The 19,731-nt window shown below is 41.7% G+C and overlaps 1 protein-coding gene across 4 annotated transcripts in view; it reads right to left on the minus strand.

The window, feature by feature from the left end:
• Sf3b1 (splicing factor 3b, subunit 1) overlaps window positions 1-15,052 on the minus strand; it is a 42,333-nt gene extending 27,281 nt beyond the window's left edge. The window contains exons 1-6 of one of the 4 annotated variants that reach the window (XR_003947333.1): window positions 14,890-15,052; window positions 6,785-6,951; window positions 4,330-4,434; window positions 3,927-4,041; window positions 2,420-2,475; window positions 2,034-2,113 (exon numbers count right to left, since the gene is read on the minus strand). Coding sequence is in view for 2 of the 4 variants with exons in the window: in NM_031179.2 (NP_112456.2) it covers window positions 2,034-2,113; window positions 3,927-4,041; window positions 4,330-4,434; window positions 6,785-6,951; window positions 14,890-14,917 (495 nt within the window). In the remaining 2 variants the exon portion in view is untranslated. Of the gene's footprint in view, window positions 1-2,033; window positions 2,114-2,419; window positions 4,042-4,329; window positions 4,435-6,784; window positions 6,952-14,889 lie in introns of all 4 variants that reach the window. The other 3 variants (XR_003947332.1, NM_031179.2, XM_030243736.1) reach the window with 3 other exon arrangements.
• Window positions 15,053-19,731: the final 4,679 nt, after the last annotated feature.

Consider the following 19,731-nt stretch of genomic DNA (forward strand, 5'->3'; position numbering starts at 1 on the left):
TTCCATTCACAGCAGGATGGGTGGCGATGGCGCACGCCTTTAATCCCAGCACTGGGAGGCAGAGGCAGAGGCAGAGGCAGGAGGACAGCCAGGACTATAACAAAACTGTCTCCAAAACAATGGGGGGAAAAAAACAAAAAAACACTCGAGCTGGAGAGATGGCTCAGAGGTTAAGAGCACTGTCTGCTTTTCCATAGGCCCTTGAGTTTAATTCCCAGCAATCACATGGTGGCTCACAACAATCTGTAATGAGATATGGTGCCATCTTCTGGCCTGCAGGCATACATGCGGGCAGAACGTTGTATACATACTAAAATAAATCTTTAAAAAAAAAACTCATTCTGTTCCTAGTGATATCATTCCTTATCTTTAATATTGTGTGTGTTTGTGTGTCTGTGTGTGTACACACAGCATTAGCTTTCTTTCTAAACAGTACACATGCAACAGCCTATGTTTTGAAGCTAGGGAAAGTCTTATTGAAAAATAAAATCTCTAGTCAGTGAGACTAGTGAAGTTAGTCTTGTAATCGCCCTAATCAGTAAGTAAATATCCACTTAGCAGAGAACTGAAAAATATGCAACTGAAAGTTTTTAAGACTCAAGACACAAAAATAAGCCAGGTGCAGTAGCACATGCCTATGATCCATAGACTAGGCAGGTATATTGGTTTGAATTCAAGTCCAACCAATGCGTGAGTTCTAGCCCAGTCAGGAATACATAGCAAGACTCTTTTCTCAAAAATAGAAAAGAACTAGAAACATGAAAACAAAACTTAGTGTCATAATAAATGCATTTAATTCACCCTTTCATTTTAAAATGAGGTTCCAGATCCCTTTAAATCGCCTAGCAAACCCTACTTTTATTGTTAATATTGCTACAGGAACCACGGGAATCTCAGTGATGTATACCTGTCATTCCTTAACACTCAGGAGACTGAGGTAGGAGCGTCAGCCTATGACTATGAGGCTACAGAGTCATTTCTAGGTTAGCCTGGGCTACAGGAAGACCCTACTTCATTCAAACAACAATAAAAAGATTAGGACCAGTGATGGCAAGACAGCTCATTTGGTAATAGCACTTTCTGTTACCAAGTCCGATAATCCCTGGAACGCTCTTGGTAGAACTCTTGCCAGTTGTCCTTTGGCTTCCACAAGCACACCATGGCATGTACCAAGCATACACACACAAATAAATGTAATGAGAAGACCAAAAATACAAAAACAGTTGAGGGTTGGCTTGTTAGCATTGCATTCATGTTAGCACAGAATTATCTCTATAAGCCAAATGGAATATTTAAAATTCTCCATCTATTGCCAAACCCAATCTCCAGTAAATATTCATCAAAAATTAATGTGACCACTAGCTTCATGAGGTATGCTAGTAACCCCTTAAACACCTCCCCAGGCAAGCAGACACTCACAGGAAGCCAGGAAATCAAAATATCAAGTGTCAAGGGTCATATAATTCTGGGATTTTTTTAACTTTCTATGATTGAACTACTATAGTCCAATTGTTCACACCTTTAACTCCAGCACTTCAGAGGGTGAAGCAGGCAGATCTAAGTTTTAGGTCAGCCAGGGCTACATAATGAGATCACCTTTTAAAAGTAATTTAAAAGCTGGACATGGTGGTACACGCCTTTAATCCCAGCACTTGGGAAGCAGAGGCAGGCAGATTTTTGAGTTCGAGGCCAGCCTGGTCTACAAAGTGAGTTCCGGGACAGCCAGGGCTATATAGAGAAACCCTATCTCGAACCCCCCGCCACCCCCCCAAAAAAAAGCTAGACAGTGTAGCACACAGCTTTAAGCCTAGCACTGGAGAGACAAGTGGATCTCTGAGTTCAAGACCATCCTCTCTCCAGAGTGAGTTCCTGCACAGCCAGGGCTACACAGAGAAACCCTCTCTCAGGGGTGGAAAAAAGCAAAAAAAAAAAAAAAAATATTGCTATGAACATCGAAACCTAGATAAATATAAAATTCTCTCAAATGTTCCAACATTATTTCACAACCATTACACTGAGAAAGCAGTTCCTACCTCTTCCTTAGTCAAATGTTGTTCTCGCATAACATCCATGTAGGTTCTAGCATTCATTTTAGGATCGGGAGTCTTCCCTCCTGCAGAAAAGAACAGCAACAGGACAAGAATACAATAAATAAAGGGTATTAGGTTCAATTGATTTCTCTGCCCTGCTCTAATATTATGTTATTCCATAATCATTTAATTTAGTTTTTGATGGAAAACTTTGATAATTATACATCTTACTTTTTTATTGAGTTTGCTGATCAATTTAACCTGTTTGAACACAAACATATCTACAGCAGTTTAAAACAATTATTTTAATGCATATAGAAAGCAAAATGACAGCACAGTTTAGTCTTCAGAAGTGATGGGTTCCTGGGTTGCTAATCCGGAATACGTACACTTTCGTGCCTTTGTCTCCATCAGCAGTTCTGACTTCAAGCAGCAGAATAGAAGCCTAGAAAATTATCTCTTTACCATTAGTAACACTTTGGAAAGATATTTATATTCAAAACATTACCTGTTGCAAGCTGTTAAAATCCTGACTACAGTAACTGACTAACATTAAGTTCTTCATACAGTGATCTAAACAGTTGTAACTTAGAAACTCTGATTATAAAAAAATAAACCTACAATCATATTCTCACGTCACATTACTAAAAGGGCTTCGTGCTTTTTAAAGTTTTTTCCTTGACCCAAAATATAATTCTATTTCTTAGAAAGTACAATCACAACTGGAAACATACAACTTAAGATATATTATTCTACCAGTTACTACAATGCACACAAAAGAAAAGTGGTGTACAAAGAGATGTGTCAGTCTCTTGGTTAAAATTTCAGTATTTGCTTTTCAAATTGCAAAATATCTTAAAGAAGCCCAAACAGTGCATAACAAGAACACGAAGGCACACTATGCTTTAGAAAAGTGACAATAGCTATACAAGTAGTATAGCATTACAATTTAGGACAAAATAATAAAATTCTAAGACATCTCCTATGCTGACGATCATGCCCAATTGGTAGTGTCATTCTTTCTAACACTAGCTCTGATAAGACTTCCTTTGGAATACTTTTTCACCATAATCTAGAGAGGATGTGTTGAACTGCACCCTTAAGAATGCAGACAGGACTGGCATATAGCAGTACTGCTGTAGGAAAGAAATTAAGGACAGTTAGTATGGGCCTGTGAATTCTGACATACATGTTTAAATCAATTACAATTATGCAAGTAAAGCAAAGAATATCCCTATTAATTCATGCAGGCTGAAAGTCTAATTTGTAAAAACCTGCAGCAGAATCTAATTTTAAGAACAGGCACTTAGTTTTGATGCTGGGACTCACTCACCTGAGGAAATCTTCCATCAGGCTCACTATGCCCCTTGCACACTACAATTAGCAAAACAGACTCCAACTATTAAATACCAAAGTCTTTGTATATAGCTTTGTTTTAACTATATAAAGTTGACTAGAGCAAAGTAGGTGCATTTACTAAGCTATAACAATAAGGGGAACTAGTGTGAGAAATAGTTTCTCAAAAGTAACAATCCAAAACTCTAGAATTTGGAATGAAAACTTTGCAATAATTTGAAAGTATTTTGAGCAGAAAAACACATTTGTTCAAAGTATACCAAGAGTACCCAAAACAAAAGTAAAAGAAAAACCTTTAACCCTTTGCGTTTCTATGGCATTGGCTCATTATTTTCTTGTCCTTCTACCTGGAAAGAAAACTTGCATTATAAAGATGAAGAATATGGCATCTTTGACTTCAACCAAATCTATACAAATCTATAAAGGGGTCTTTAAAAACGAAAAGCAAATTCATAAGCATGCCAAAAAAAATCAAAGGGCTAAAGACAAGGTAATTAAAATAAATTTCTGAATACTTATAGAAAAGTGGGAAAGAATTACCATCTGCAAAAGGATCAAGACGCTCTGGGGAAATTATCATGGTCCGCCTATGCTTTTTGTATTCATCTTCCCGATCGGCAATCTTTGGAGGACGATGCTCAGCAAATGGATCATACTAAAAAAAAAGGCACATCTCATTTTAATACCCACCCTATTTAAAAAAACTAACCCATCCTCACCACACACACAAATGAATAAACCATTATTTAAGACAAAAAAAGTATGTGTGGCTGATCAGTTTCCAAAACTCCAGGTTTGGCTTAATGAATGCCTTTACAAAACAATTATTTCTGACTCCCCCAAGTCAGCTCTTCTCTCAAAACATTCTCAGAACTGCTAAAATTCCTGTGCTCCCATGGAAACTGACTCCCTTTTTGTAAGCTGAATAACTGCGAGGCATCACCTGCTCTGTTGACTGTGGTATATCATTAAGCAACGCCACGGGGGCATGATATCCAGGCTTCTTCTGACCGAGCAAGCTCGTGGATGATGAGTAGTCATCGTCATCCTGCAATCAAACACCCAAAAGGTCACAACATAAAAAGCAACATGACAACTACCCATGAGTTTATTTGGAACTCTTAAGTTTTATTTAACCACAGAAACAAGTCAACAATAATTGTTATCAAAGCTATTAACTTCCATAACAACATGTTTACACATCACTATACACTCATACATTCTACTTTAAAATAAAATGTTTCTTAATTCTAGAACATACAGCCACCACTGTCTTTCACTACTAGGTAAGAAAACCAAGTGCTATGGCCAAGTATGGTCATGCCAACACAGAATTCCTAATCCTAGGACTTGGTTAAGGCAGAGACATGAAGATTCTAAGTATGAGATCAGTGTAAACTAGAATATCAAAACTATCTCAAAACACGAGCAAATATGAGAGAGAGCAAGAGACACATAGAGATAGTATATGCAAGAAGACACCCTCTGAAAAACTAGTCTCTAGAATTTCACTTTTGGGACAATCATATAAACACATTTCTATCAAGTGGGAAAGAAAAGTGCCAGTGACCAAGATATGACTTGAATTTTATAAAACTAACCAGGTTGAGCCAGGCATGGTTGAGGGACACACAGCTTGAATCCCAGTGCATGAGAGGCAGAAGCAGTTAGGTCTCCGAATTTAAGGCCAGCCTGGTCTACATAGTAAGCTGGAGGCTACCCAAGGTTATATAGTAAGATCCTATTTCTAAATAAAATTAAATAACAACAACAACAACAACAAATCTTCATGGGGGATAGAGAGATGGCTCAGTGGTTAAGAGCACTGACTCTTCTTCTAGAGGTCCTAAGTTCAATTCCCAGCAATCACATGGTTGCTCACAACCATCTGTAATGGGATCTGATGCCCTCTTCTGGTGTGTCTGAAAAGAACAACTATGTCCTCATGTACATATAATAAATAAATCTTTTTTTTAAAAAATCTTCATAACCAGTATAAGGTGTCAAAAAGTAATCACGAAAAACCCATTAAATAACTGTATCAACAAATCTGAATGTTTGAAATAGTCAAAAGAAAACTATGTAGAATTTACATAAAAAGACTTTAATATTCTATTTTCTTCAGCCAAAATGGAACGTCTGTATCACAGATTCCTCTGAAGGTTCAGAAACTCTCCAGAAGAGAGGGAAGAAAGATTCTAAGAGGCATACCGGAAAGGATAGGGTAACAGTGTCTTCTAGACATGAGAGAACTGCTGCCCTTAGAGCTGCCTGTACAAGACTAAACCAGTCAGGACTGCAGCATGAGGCAGACTTCATGAATTTCAACCTCTAACTGAGGAGCTATTGACAGCTGATGACTTCTGAGGGGAAGTTTTAAGGGTATGGCTGCCATACCACAGTAGATGTTCCACACCCATGAGTATGTTAGCAGCAAAAACTAGACTCAATAAGTTATTTTTTAAAAAGGAGACAGAGTTGAAAGGTCATAAGGTGAGTCTGGGAAGAGTTAGGAAGAGGAGGAGGTGGTGAGTAAGATCAAGATATAATGTAATCAAATATGAAATTTCCAAGAATAAAAATAGCATATTTAATTTTCAAAAAACTGAAATCAAGAAAAACTTAAGCTAAGTATAGTGGCACAAGCCTATAATCCCAGCACCCGGACAGACCTATAAGGAGAGCCTGTCTCAAAACAACAATAACAACAAAAATACATAATTTAAAGGGTTGGTTAGCCAAGTGGTAAAGCATTTGTTAGAATGAACAAGACCTGAAGCTTCATCCAAAAACAGAAATCAAATCTCAAAAAAATATTTACAGTCAGTTCAGTCATGTCTTCCATAGGGTACTTCAGACAGGATTAGGTAACAAGAATTTAAATCACAAATGATGTGAAAATGCTTTATATATCATCTAACAATATTCAGATAAGTCTTCCACAAAATATTCAAAACTGGGCACTTTAGGAGGTATCTAAGGGCCCAGTGAGGACCCTAGTATTAAGCAGGCAAAAACAAGCTAACTGTGAAACACTCTATCTAACCAGGGAGGATTATTGTAGCATGCCTCTTTAGTCCCAGCAGTTGGAAGACAGACAGGTAGAGTCTTGAGGCCAGCATGGTCTACTACATAAAGGATCACATAGTGGCAGGTATGAGTATGTGTGTAGATGGGTCTATATATCCAGTTCCAGGCTAGCTAGGATTACACACACACACACACACACACACAGAGAGAGAGAGAGAGAGAGAGAGAGAGAGAGTCTGTTTTCCCTCTATGTGTTATTAACTGTTTCTCTCCATTTAACCATCAACTCAAACAGAAAATTCCCCTATTTATTTTCTCTCAAAAAACCAAAACAAAAATCCTTGCCTCCTAGATAATCTGTAACTTACATCTTCAAGTTCAGTTGCAGCAATTGATGTCACATATCCAGCAAATCTGCTATCACTTCCACCATAAATTTCTTGGTCATAATAACCTGTGGAATCAAGGCCCACTCCTTGGGCTTCATCAAGAGCTGCCTTCTTGCCTTGAATTTCTCGAATCTGTGCTTCGATATCTGTAAGAAAGAAAAAAAATTTCATGTTTTAAAGAGCTCTCAGTATAATTTATCTCCTTACTAGATCTTTTCAAAATATCCTGAAACATAGAAAATTTTAGTAAGAGGTTAAAAGAGCTAGCTGTAAAGTACATCTACACATGTATCTCCTGACCTCATCAGGTGAAAGGAACACAAAGCTGATTTACTATCTCAACAACTTTCCCTAACCATTAGGTGGGCTATCAAAAATAATCTCAAAATTCTAAAACTTCCCCCACGGGAAAATTAAAGCTACTTTAAAATATGTATTTGTGAGTGGCTTGAAGATATGGCTCACTGACTGCTCTTCCAAGGGTCCTGAGTCCAATTCCCAGGAACCACATAGTAGCTCACAACCATCTGTAATGGGATCTGATGCGCTCTTCTGGTGTGTCTTCAGTACTCACATAAAATACATAACTCCTTTAAAAATATATGTATTTATCACTAGCATGCACAAATTTATAGGCCTGATACTCAGAAAACTCAAGTTTTCTACTTTTTTGCATGGTTCCAGGGATCAAACCGAGGTCACTTAAGCTTGTGTGACAAGTGACTTGCTAAGCCATCCCTGGCAGTCAAAAAAATTAAAACTGTTGATGTGTATTAAGAACCAGGGCTGTACTCACAATTATTTAAACTTGTCACTACCAGAACTAATCAAGAGACATAATTCAGTGGTACATCAGTTGCTCAGCATTGAATAAGGTCCTCAATCTGGTACCCAGCTTCACATATTATGTTATAGCACAAAATAAAACCCACTACCAAAGAGGTAAAACTAACTGCATAGATCACTTCTCAGTCCTTTAGCTACGATCAAGTATAAAACAGCTTAAGGCTGGGGCCAGTGAAATGGGCCAGCTGGTAAAGGACCTGTTCTGAGCCATCTCCTTCTACTTGCTAAGTCTTGTTTCTCAACTGTACAGTGGAGTCAACTGTATCAGTAGTTAGCTGGCCCAAAAGTTTCCAGCCAATTCTCCTGTCTTTATTTTCCCTCTTGCAGTACAAGTACTGATATTACACATCCACTTTCATGCAGCTAACTTTTTACACATCTAGCTTTTCACATGAGTTTCAGGGATCAAATTCCTAATCCCTAAGACAATGTCTGAGTTAGCATGACCAGCACTCTTTAGTTTTTTTCAATACACACTAATTGGTTTGGAGGTGTTGCTCAGTTCTTAGGGTGCTTGCCTAGCATGAACAAATGCCCCAGCACTGTATAAACAAGTGCAGTAACTCCAACTTTGAAACCAGAAGAGACAAGAATTCAAGGACATCGTTGGCTACATCACAATTTTAAGAGCAGTTAGGGTAGAATTTATGGGTAGGTCTTACAGCCTACAGACAGATTCTCCTTCACTAGAGGGATCAAATGCCAGGTACAAATTTTCGTATTAATTGCTCAACCCCACTGAGCCCCAGCTAAGAAAAACACTGTATTCTCAAATGTAGATGGTTAAGAAAACTTAACAAGTTTATGTAGCCAAAGAATAGCTGGGCCCCTTCCCCAATAAGAAAGGGACAGGCCCAAGGAATTAAAAAGAGGCAATGAGCCAGGCAGTGGTGGCCCACGCCTTTAATCCCAGCACTCGGGAGGCAGAGGCAGGCAGATTTCTGAGTTAGGGCCAGCCTGGTCTACAGAGTGAGTTCCAGGACAGCCAGGACTACACAGAGAAACCCTGTCTCAAAAAACCAAAAAAACAAAAAACTAAAACTTGAGTCTCATATTTGATTCTAGCAATCAAGAGACAGAACCAGGCCAAACTCAAGTTCAAGGACAGTCAAGGCTACTTAGAGATCCTGTCTCAAATCAACAACAAAACCTCCCCCTAGAAAACCAAGCTGAGCATCAACAACCAAAAAAACCCAAACTTGAATCAAGTGTGGTAGTTCACGCTTGAGACCCCGTATTCATGAGGCCAGGGCAGGAAGATTTCACATAAGTTGAGGCTAGCCTGTCTTTATAGTAAATTTCAGATGTGCCCAGGGATACATAGTGAGATCTGTCTCAAAACATACACACAAAAGCAAAAACAAAAAACAAAAAAGCAAAACCACCACCCAACACACCCAACAGCCTGCAATCCCTCTTCTACCTCATCAGTATAGTATGACGACCACCCAAATCAGAAAGATATACCTATAAAAAGGGTGGCACCCTAACCATCACACAGACACAGGAACTCAGAGAGTCCCTTGTGATAACACATATAGCTCATTTTTTAATTTATTTTTTCCTTTTTTTTTTTTTTTTTTGGTTTTGCGAGACAGGGTTTCTTTGTATAGCCCTGGTTGTCCTGGAACTCAGAAATCCACCTGCCTCTGCCTCCCGAGTGCTGGGATTAAAGGCGTGCGCCACCACGCCTCATTTTTTTATTTCTTGAGACAAATCTTTACAAAGTTACCTGGGCTGACAACCTCAAATTACTGGCAATCCTCCTGAAAACTAGAATTAGAGATTAGCCTCCAGTTCTTTTGCCCATAGAAATCAGGTATTGTGTTCATCCTATAACCCCACCATTAGATAAGACTTTTTATATTGGTGGCCCATGCCTTTATCTCCCAGTACTCAAAAGACAAAAGAGAGAGGCAGGTGGACCTCTAAACAACCTGGTCTATATAATGAAACCCAGGCCAGGCAAGGCCACAAAGTGACAGTCTGTCACCAAAAAAAAAAAAAAAAAAAAAAAAAAAAGGCAAGAAAATTTAAGGTCATCCTGGGCAACATATCTTATCACAGAGAGTTTGGTTCAATAATCAAATCAAAAGCCTAAGAACACAACCATGGAAGCTGAGCTGAGGCTGAGGTATGATACTACATAGGTAACATGGCAGCACTTCTGAGGTAGAGGCAGGAGGATCAGGAATCCAAGGACAAACTCAGCTACTCAGCAGGTTCGAAGTCAACCTGGGCAATATGAGACTCTTCAAATTAACAGAAAAAAAAGGCCAAGGGGGGGGGGGGGGGAGATGGATGGACATGTCCATAGAAGGAAGACACAACCATAATCAATGATTCAAGTAAAAACTGGGGTAGCTATCTCTTTAAAAATAAACAATATAGCCGGGTGTGGTGGTGCAAGCCTTTAATCCCAGTATTTGGGAGGCAGAGGCAGGTGGATTTCTGAGTTCAAGGCCAGCCTGGTCTACAAAGTGAGTTCCAGGACAGCCAGGGCTACACAGAGAAACCCTGCCTCAAAAACAAACAAACAAACAAACAAAAAATTTAAAAATTAAAAAAAAATAAACAATACACAACTAAAAGTGCTTAATAATATGGAGAACTATTATTGAGAAGTTAGTTACACCAGGAAGTTCAAATCCAAGACCAGTTTCAATTACTCCAATAACTTAATGATTGCCTCCAATAAAATTATCCAATAACTTTCTTCTTAAAACACAAAAATCATCTGGAGTGGAGAGATGATTCAGCCAGTAAAAATGCTTGCATAGAACCCAACTTCAAATCCCCAAATGCCATGTTAAAATGGCTGGCATAGTTCTGCACACCTGTAACTCCAGGCTTGCTGGCCAACAGGATAGCTCCAGGTTCAGTAAGATACCTTATCTCAGGCCGGGTGTGGTGGCAGACGCCTTTAATCCCAGCACTTGGGAGGCAGAGGTAGGAGGATTTCTGAGTAGGAGGCCAGCCTGGTCTACAAAGTGAGTTCCAGGACAGCCAAGGCTACACAGAGAAACCCTGTCTCGAAAAACCAAAAGATACCTTATCTCAAGGGAATAAGCCCAACTGCCTCCTTTGGCTTCCATGTGCACACAACACACACACACAGGTGGAGATACCTACACACATACAAATACTACACAAATGCACATATGCATATGCATGACACACATACAAATATTAATCTGTTACTTGGGGAAAGGAAGATCGTATTTTATTATATATTCACTGGGAAGCCAAAACCAAATCTTGCAGTTATCTACAGTCTTCCAACTTTAAGGCTAAATCATCTTTTCCTCTCAATTCAGAAGATTCTCAGAACAATAATAGGCTATTTCCTACCTGTCTGACCAAACTGATGTACCAAAACTGGGTTTTAAATACCCCTTTTCAGAGTGGGAGGGTAGTTCAATGCCAAATGCTCTGTAGTATAAATACAAAATCCTGGGGATTGATCCCAAACTTTGAGATCTAGAAGGCATAGTGGTGGTACATGCCAAAAATCCCAGTGTTCAGGAGGCAAAGGGTTCCTCCAAGTATGAGACCAACTTAAGTAAGATACAAAATGAGGATGTAGTGGTGCATGCCTTTAATCCCAGCACTTGGGAAGCAAAGGCAGATGGATCTCGCTGTGAGTCTGAGGCCAGCCTGGTCTACAAAGCAAGTTCCAAGACAGTCAGGGATACATGGAGAAATCTGGTCTGGGTCTCAAAAAAAAAAAAGAAAAAAGAAAAAAAGAAAAAAAAAGGAAGGAAGCAAGCAAACAAGGAAGGAAGGAAGCACCGAAAGCAACCAGCCAACCAGGCCCACACGATAATTCCATTTCCAAGAGAAAACAAAAGTGAAGTCTACCAAGATGGCTCAGCAGCTAAAGGCACTTGCAGCAAGCCTGAAAACCTGAATCCAACTCCAGAAAGTTGTCCTGACTTCCACATGGACATAGAAGCAAAAATACATAGATAAACACAATAGATAAATATAAGGGAAAAAATACAAATAAATGATCCCATTTCTGTGAAACTTTTCCCATAAAAACCACAGGGTTTGTGAATTCACGGGCCAATCTATAAATCTAGCACTTAAGAGGTAGAAAATCAGAAGTCAAGGCCAGCCTGGTTGACAAGAAAATCTTTCTCCAAAAGTAGTAAAGTAAATCTAAAACATGCTAATCTAGCAAGTAAATGTTGATTTAACATTTAAATACCCATTACTGACCAGACACTGGAGCTATTAAGGTATATAAAATTCCTGTTTACACCAACAGTAGAGAAAGCTTTAATGAGATTACTCTGATTAAGGGTGTAAACTCACTTCCTGCCAAACCTGACAACCTAAATTGGAATCCCAGAACCTACATCACCCAAAGTGGGAACAGACTCTTCCAAGTTGTCCTCTCATTTTTGCACAAAGCAAATATAAATATAAAAATTTTTCAAAAACTCTACTTTAGACAGGCATGGTGGTGCACAACTCTGATCCCAGCTCTTGGGAGGCCAATCTGAGGCCAGCATAGTCTACCAAGAGTGTTTCAGAACAGCTGAAACTACATGAAGAGATTGTCTAAAAAAAAAAAAAAAAGTTCTAGGCCAGACTGATAAACAGAGCAAATTCCAGGACAGAGCTACAGAGAGAAACTCTGTCTCAAAACAAACAAACGTAGCAACAACACAACAACAAAAAAAGACTAAGACAATAAAGATTTATACTGAGGGACCTTATACCAAATTGTGACATACTTCTATAATATTTTTTATTAATTCAATAATAAAATAATCCTAAATAAAATAGCAATTTTTACAAAAAAAAAATCGAAACTCAGCACTCGGAAGGCAGAGGCAGGCGGATTTTCTGAGCTCGAGGCCAGCCTGGTCTACAAAGTGAGTTCCAGGACAGCCAGGGCTACACAGAGAAACCCTGTCTCGAAAACCAAAAAAAAAAAAAAAAAAAAAGCAATTGCAATTTTTGAAAACAAGTTTAGCTGGGCTTCTACAATGAAAAAGGAAAGGAAAGGAGGAGGGAGGGGGAAGGGAAGGGAAGGGAAGGGGAAAGGAAAGAGGAAAGGACCCTAAACTTTACATTTACCAGGGCCAGAAAGATGGCTCTGCAGCTGAGAGCAGTGGCTGCTCTTCCAGAAGACCTAGGTTCAGTTCCCAGCACCCATGTGGCATCTTACAACTGTCCTTTAATCCAATTCCAGGGAATCTGACACCTTCAGACAGACGTTACATGCAGGCAAAAATATTAATGCACATAAAATAAACTTTGCATTTATCCAACTGGGAGTATGCTACATTGAAGATATCAATAAGCCAACAATCAAAGCTACAAAATATCCATAAATCTCCATAAATCAATAACCTATTAGGGTATGGGACTCTACCTATGCAGCTATAAGGAAGCCAGTAAGGAGTAAACCATGCTTTCCTTCAGTAAGCACTTCCCCTCCCCCATGCTCTGGAAGTCCAATAATTTCACTGGTTCCCCACAATGGAAAACAATTAAAATAAATAACCTACCACTGACTGAACAAAACAGCGACACGATTCAATTTCCTAATTATTTTACAAACAATATCTGAAGTAGTCTAAAGATAAATAATGAGGCCAAAAACATTTCTGGCTTTAAAAAGTGTTGGGCTAGGGGCTGGACTGCTCTTCCAGAGGTCCTCAGTTCAATTCAATTACAGATGGCTCACAACCATCTGTAATAGGATCTGACGCCCTCTTCTGGTGTGTCTGAAGACAGTGACAGAGTGTATTCACATAAATCTTTTTTTTTAAAAAAAGTGTTGGGCTAACCAGGCACAGGCCTTTTACCCAGCACTTGGGAAGCAGAGGCAGGAGGATGAGTTTCTTTGAAGTGGGACCCAGTCTCCTCTATTCAGGAAGTTTCAGGGCAACCGGAATTACATAGTAAGACTATCTCAAAAAAGAAAACAAAAACATGTGTTGTACTTTCATGTTTAAAGACAAAAGACTAGTTAATGCAGGGACATTTCTGGCTTTCAAAAGTGTTAGTATTTTCAGTTCCTCAAATGTCCCAGCTATTGGTCCTAAACCATCTCTTTAGATTCGCATCGGAATTCCCTCCTTACACCCTCCTCTATCCTACCACAGCGACACTCACTGCATGGTACAAGATGTTCCCTCCGGCTCAGACATCCTCCCCTAATTTAAAACTGATTGATCCTTTTTTATCAGCGCCGCGTCACCACCTCCCAAAAATAACTAAGCATAAATTAATGGCTCCGTTACCCAGCTTCTCAGAAAGTACTGGCTTTACTTCTCTGTACACATTCCTTTGATTTTCTAAGAGAATATTCACACATCTGCTTCCACATCAAACTGTCAAATTTCTGACATCCTTAGCTTGTTACCTCTCTCTAACACCGAGACACACACTTAGAAAGGACGGGTTTAGTGACTTAGTGTCAGCGTAAATTTTGGCTTCTTAACCGGGAGCCAAGAAACAGGGATTCTGTCTCTCAGACTCAAATTCCTTCCCGTCTTCTCTGGTTACTTTCCTTATGGAATCTGGTTGCTTCTCAACATGTTTCTAGCTCTGTTTACTCTTGTGCAGCATAAAATAAGCGACTACCCAGAAAACTTTGGCAACTGGTCAAATCTGCCTTTCCTTCTCTCTTCCTCCTGATTCTCCAACACCTAGCTCTCAAAGGGAAAAAGATAGAACACCAGGACACAAGTGATTAAAGGAGTAAACTACCAGATTTTCTGCCGGAATCATTTAGTGCAAGCACCACAACACGATCCAGCCGCCTTGGAGATGCCTGTATCGCGAAGGCTGGGATTGGCAGGCCTGCGCTGAAGCGGCCTCCGTTAGGAGCGGCCCGAAAGCGGCTGCCGTCATTCAGGGCTTTCCAGGTACGAACTGCCGACGATAGCGCCCGGGGGGCGAGAAAGTCGGCCTCCCACGTCCGCCTCCCCGCTCCCTCCCCGGGAGTCCCCCGGGGCAAGCCGCTCGAGCGAGGCTCTCCGGTCAGAACAAGAGAACTCGGAAGCACCAACAGCCAGCGCGGAACAAAGCGCCGGTCCCGGAGTGCGAGAGGACGCCATTACGCGGGCAGCGGCCTGCGCCGACGAGCCGAGCAGGCCTCGCCGCGCGGCCTCGGTCGAGACCAGAGATGCCACGCGAAGACGCAGAAAGCCAGGAGAGAGGGCCGCGGCTGGCTGGCTGCCGAGGTCGCGCGTGGGAAGGGAAAGGCCGCTTACCTTCGTGAGTCTTGGCGATCTTCGCCATTTTGTCCACTCGAACACACAGACGGAACTGGCGCTCCCAAGGACTTCCGCTCGCCGCCGCCAGAAACAGAGGCCGCTCTCTGAGCGTGCGCACCCGGGAGCGCGCGCCGCACTGTAGCACGTACTTCAACTGCCACCTATATGAGACTGCGAGGGGCATTATGGGAGTGGGCGGGGCCAGGGCGGGCTCCCGGCGGCTTCCTTAAAAAGCCAGCGAAACCGCGGGGAAGACTAAACGCGGAAGAGGATGGCTACTTCCCAAGAGGGCTGTAGCCTGTCCGGCCAGTGGTGGGTAACGTGCCGTTAATTCAAGCACTCGGAAGAGAAGAGGCAGTTCGAGGCCAGCCTGGTCTACAAAGAGAGTTCCCGAAGCCAGGGCTGTACAGACAAAGCCTGTCTTTAATAAAACCAAAGGAGCCTGGCAGTGGTGGCGCACCCCTTTAATCCCAGCACTTGGGAGGCAGCGGCAGGCAGATTCTGAGTTCGAGGCCAGCCTGGTCTACAGAGTGAGTTCCAGAACAGCCAAGGCTACACAGAGAAACCCTGTCTCGAAAAAAACAAAAATAAAAAGTAGAGAGAGAGAGAGATTAAATTACACAAAATAGAATTTAGCCAAAGGAACACTGCCTCCAAGACACCCAAAAAATAAACAGTATGCTAGCCAGGCCTGTTAGAAATAAAGTTTATGATGCCTAAGATGTTAATGTTGGTTCACCAGTATTGACCAGCCATTAGATACGGTAGAATACTTCTCTTAACAGGCAGCTCAAGGGAATAGTATAGGGTCACAAGCAATGTTAAGTCCTGATCTACAATAAAGCCCAGTTCTTTTCTTGAGAGAAACATAATTCTGCCAAATGGGTAAGATGACCCCAGGTAACAACTATTTGAAAAAGTACAACACTGGTGCACTTAAAATAATTCTGGCAATAACTGATGCCTAAATGACCAGGCAAATAGGAGTGACCTATTGACCAGATTTTCAGCCTTCTGTCTCTGTTTAAGTTGTACTAAATGTAACCCAGGGTTGGGACCTAAATTACAAATTTGAGGATAACCTCATATTTGGAGAAAATAAGCCTAAGGTGTCTCTAAGTTATCAAAATGTATTCAAGGCTGGCCCTACCGAGCATTAGCCAGAGCCAGCTGTGCCAGACCTTTTTCCTTTATTATCCTCCAAATGTGCAGGATGCTTTCTCACTGGGAAGGCTTATCATTTCTATAACAGATTCAAAGGAGCATTTGCTGCATTTGTGGTAATTGTAGAAGCTAAATACTTCCTGGAGTTCCAGAGTAATGATAAACATCACTAAAAGATCACCCAGAATTGTCTTGTGAATCCTCTTTTATAAAAATAAGATTTTTTCATGCTGGGCGTGGTGGCGCACGCCTTTAATCCCAGCACTCAGGAGGCAGAGGCAGGCGGATTTCTGAGTTCAAGGCCAGCCTGTTCTACAAAGTGAGTTCCACAGGGCTACACAGAGAAACCCTGTCTCAAAAAACAAAAACAAAACAAAAAAGATTTTTCTCACCACAGCCTACTTGTCTGTATGTTTGTTCCTGAAAGAATACTAATATGGTTCAGGACAGGAAGGAGAGTATTAAAATGAGTCCGAGACGGCTCCCTTAGGCTCCTTATTTGGGGAGGTTGTGCAGCCTTGCAGAAAGAGGAAGTACATCGCTGGAGACAAGATTAGAGTTCCTCGCCTCAGTCTACTTTCAGTTTGCTCTCTCTGCCGTATGTCTGCGGCTGAAGATGACCTCTCAGCTTCTTGTTCCCACCAACCTGCCCGCACACCCACAGACACACTTTGGGAAAGACCATTCTCACACTGTGATAGCAGAGTCAAGAGACTAGTAAGAGCAGAGCAGGAAAAAAAAAAGAGCAGAGCAGGTTTACTTCTTAAAGCAATGTAGTTGTTTTGTTTTGAGACAGGGTCTCGCTGTGTAGTCTCTGGTGTTGCCTGATAGCTCCTCCCGGGAAGTCTGTTTCTCCATCAACAAAAGAATTTCTGCAGGTAGGTTAGTGGCACACCCCCTTAATCACAGCACTCTGAAAGCAGAGGGAGACAGATCTCTAAGTTTGAGGCCAACCTGGTCTACAGAGTGAGTTCCAGGACAGCCAGCCAGGGCTACACAGAGACACCCTGTCTCAGAACAAAACAAAACAACTTGGAGGTTTTAGAGATGTCTCAGCAGTTAAGAGCACTGACTGCTCTTGCAAGAGGATGCAGGTTCACTTCCAAACACCCGCATGGTTACTAACAACCAGCTATGGGGCAACTCCTAGGGGCTCTGATTTCCTCTTCTGGCTCCTGTGGGCACGGGGCACACATATGGTGCACATATATACATGCAGGCAAAATACTCATACACATAAAATTTTAAAAAGAATCACAGGGTCGAGATCTGCAGTCTATCACATCTGAGATTTCTTGCAGCTGTGATACAAGGGCGGATGAACAGAAAGGGAACACCATAAGCCCCCTAGACACTGCTTCTGTGCTTTTAAATAAGGTGTGGAGCAAAATTTGGCTCTGTTTTTGTTTGTTTACTTGACATCGTCTGACTGTGTGTCTCTGGCTGTCCTGGAACTCCCTCTGTAGACCAGGCTAGCCTCAGACTCAGAAATCTGCTTGCCTCTGGCTCCTGAGTGCTAGGATTAAAGGCATGTGCTACCCCAGGCCAGCTGTTTCTCCGTCTTGAATTAGATCTGCTAAGATGCCTTTAGCTGCTTGGGTCGTCTCCAGTGACAGTATGGACTTGACTAAACACAAGTTGGGGGAACCTGAGGAAGTACCTGTGGCAAACATTCCCTCAGAGCCAAGCCACTTTTGTTATCAGAGGTCCACAATGATGAGAGGGCATGAGCCCTCAGTCAGGGGCTTACCCTGCCAAGCCCACCCAATGGGTTGTCTGTGGCCCCCAAGGGGGTCCGGGAGGAAGTTAACCCAGTAACCTTCCAGTGAAGAAAAAGTTCTGGGTAATGAAGGAGTTTCTTTTGGGCAAGAGTCTGGGAATCTGGTTAGTTTGATGGCTCCTATCCCGGACCACTCTTCCTAGCTGTCTACCCATTTAAGAATAACCATCTCCTATCTCTACTCACTTAACTCATATGTAGACCAAGCTAGCCTTGAACTCATAGAGATCTGCCTGTCTCTGCTTCCCTAGCGCTGGTATTAAAGACATATGCCACCATGCCATGTATGGATGTTTTATCTGTATGTATGTGTGTAATCACATGTATGGCTGGTACCTGCTGAGGTCAGAAGAGAACATTGGGCCAGGCAGTGGTGGCACACACCTTAAATCCCAGCACTTGAGAGGCAAAGGCAGGCAGATTTCTGAGTTTGAGGCCAGCCTGGTCTACACAGAGAAACCCTGTCTCAAAAAAAAAAAAAAAAAAAAAGACATTGGATTCCCTGGAACCGGAGTTAGAAATGACTGGGAACTATGACCTTGATGCTGGGAACCGAACCCTGATCATTGGCAAGAACAGTGAGTGCTTTTGATCACTGAGCCAACTATAGAATCAGTCTACAGAAAAAAAGTCAGCATAAAAAAAAAAGGCAAGACTGTCTGGCATGCTGATTTGGTACAAGACAGTGGGTTTTGTTGTTGTTTATTTTGGTTCTGTTTATGTGTTTTGTTTGTTCATTTGTTTGTTTCCTTTTGTTTTGCTTCTTTGGATTTTTTGTTTGTCTGTTTTGAAATGGGGTCTCTTTTTGTACCCCTGGCTGTCCTGGAACTCCACAAAGCCTAAATTGGCCTTTAACTCACAGAGATCTAAGTAACTCTGCCTCCCAACTGCAGAGATTAAAGGTCATGTCACCACACCCAGCACACCACACCCAGCAGAATAGTGGTTTTTTGTTTTTTTTTTAAAGTACCTGGTGGAGTGGGAGGAGATGGGGAGGGGAAGGGAAGAGGGAGAGCAGGGAGAGCAGAGGGAGAGCAATCCCTCCCTGCCCTCTATCCCATAGGCTGAGACTTTAGAGATTTCACATCAACATAGCCCCCTTCCTAAACACCCCTATCCTATTGGTACTCTAATGAATAACTAGAGGCTGGAGACTGTTCCCTGTTCTGGTCTTGGGCTCAGTCACATAGCCAACTACTTATAACTCTATCTCTTAGAGCTCTGAGAAAAGCCTGTGCCAACCTCCCCCTAAGGAAAGCCTCTGGGCCTCAGGCTTATCTCTAACACTGCTAGCCATAAGCTCACTGCAAATGGACCTCAAGGATTCCTTTTATCTTTTGAGACAATGTCTCACTATGTAGTACTGGCTGGACTGGCATTCTCTATGTAGACTAGGCTGGCTTCCAACACAAGAGTCCTACCTGCCTCAGCCTCCAGAGTGCTGGGATTAAAGGAGTATGCCACTACACCCAGTTAATGATTTATATTTTAGATAGTGTTAATCCTGAGAGTCTTGAGAGAATCCACAACTCAGTTCCTTGAGTTTTGAGCCAAATTTGAAATAAGGTTTAATTAAATACTGGCCAGGAAGACAGATTCTGGCCAAGTCCACCACTGGGTTCCCAGGGAGTAGCTACAAGTCATGTTTCCCAGGGCCTAAAATGTCAAAATCATGGGGCCACCATATTTCCCATCAGGTCTAATCAAGGCAAGCATATATCCTGACATACTTTCTGCCTACAAATCTCCTGTCTATGTCCAAGGGCAAACATATATCTTGGGGTATTTCCTTCCCAAGTGCCTTCATGTGATGGAGCACATCAGTGTCCCATGATAAACAGAACTCCCAACTCCTAACTCCTAGCAGCCGCTCTGGGGTGTAGAGAGAATATCTT

This window comes from Mus musculus, chromosome 1, assembly GCF_000001635.26.
Source record: "Mus musculus strain C57BL/6J chromosome 1, GRCm38.p6 C57BL/6J".
NCBI classification, from domain to species: domain Eukaryota; kingdom Metazoa; phylum Chordata; class Mammalia; order Rodentia; family Muridae; genus Mus; species Mus musculus.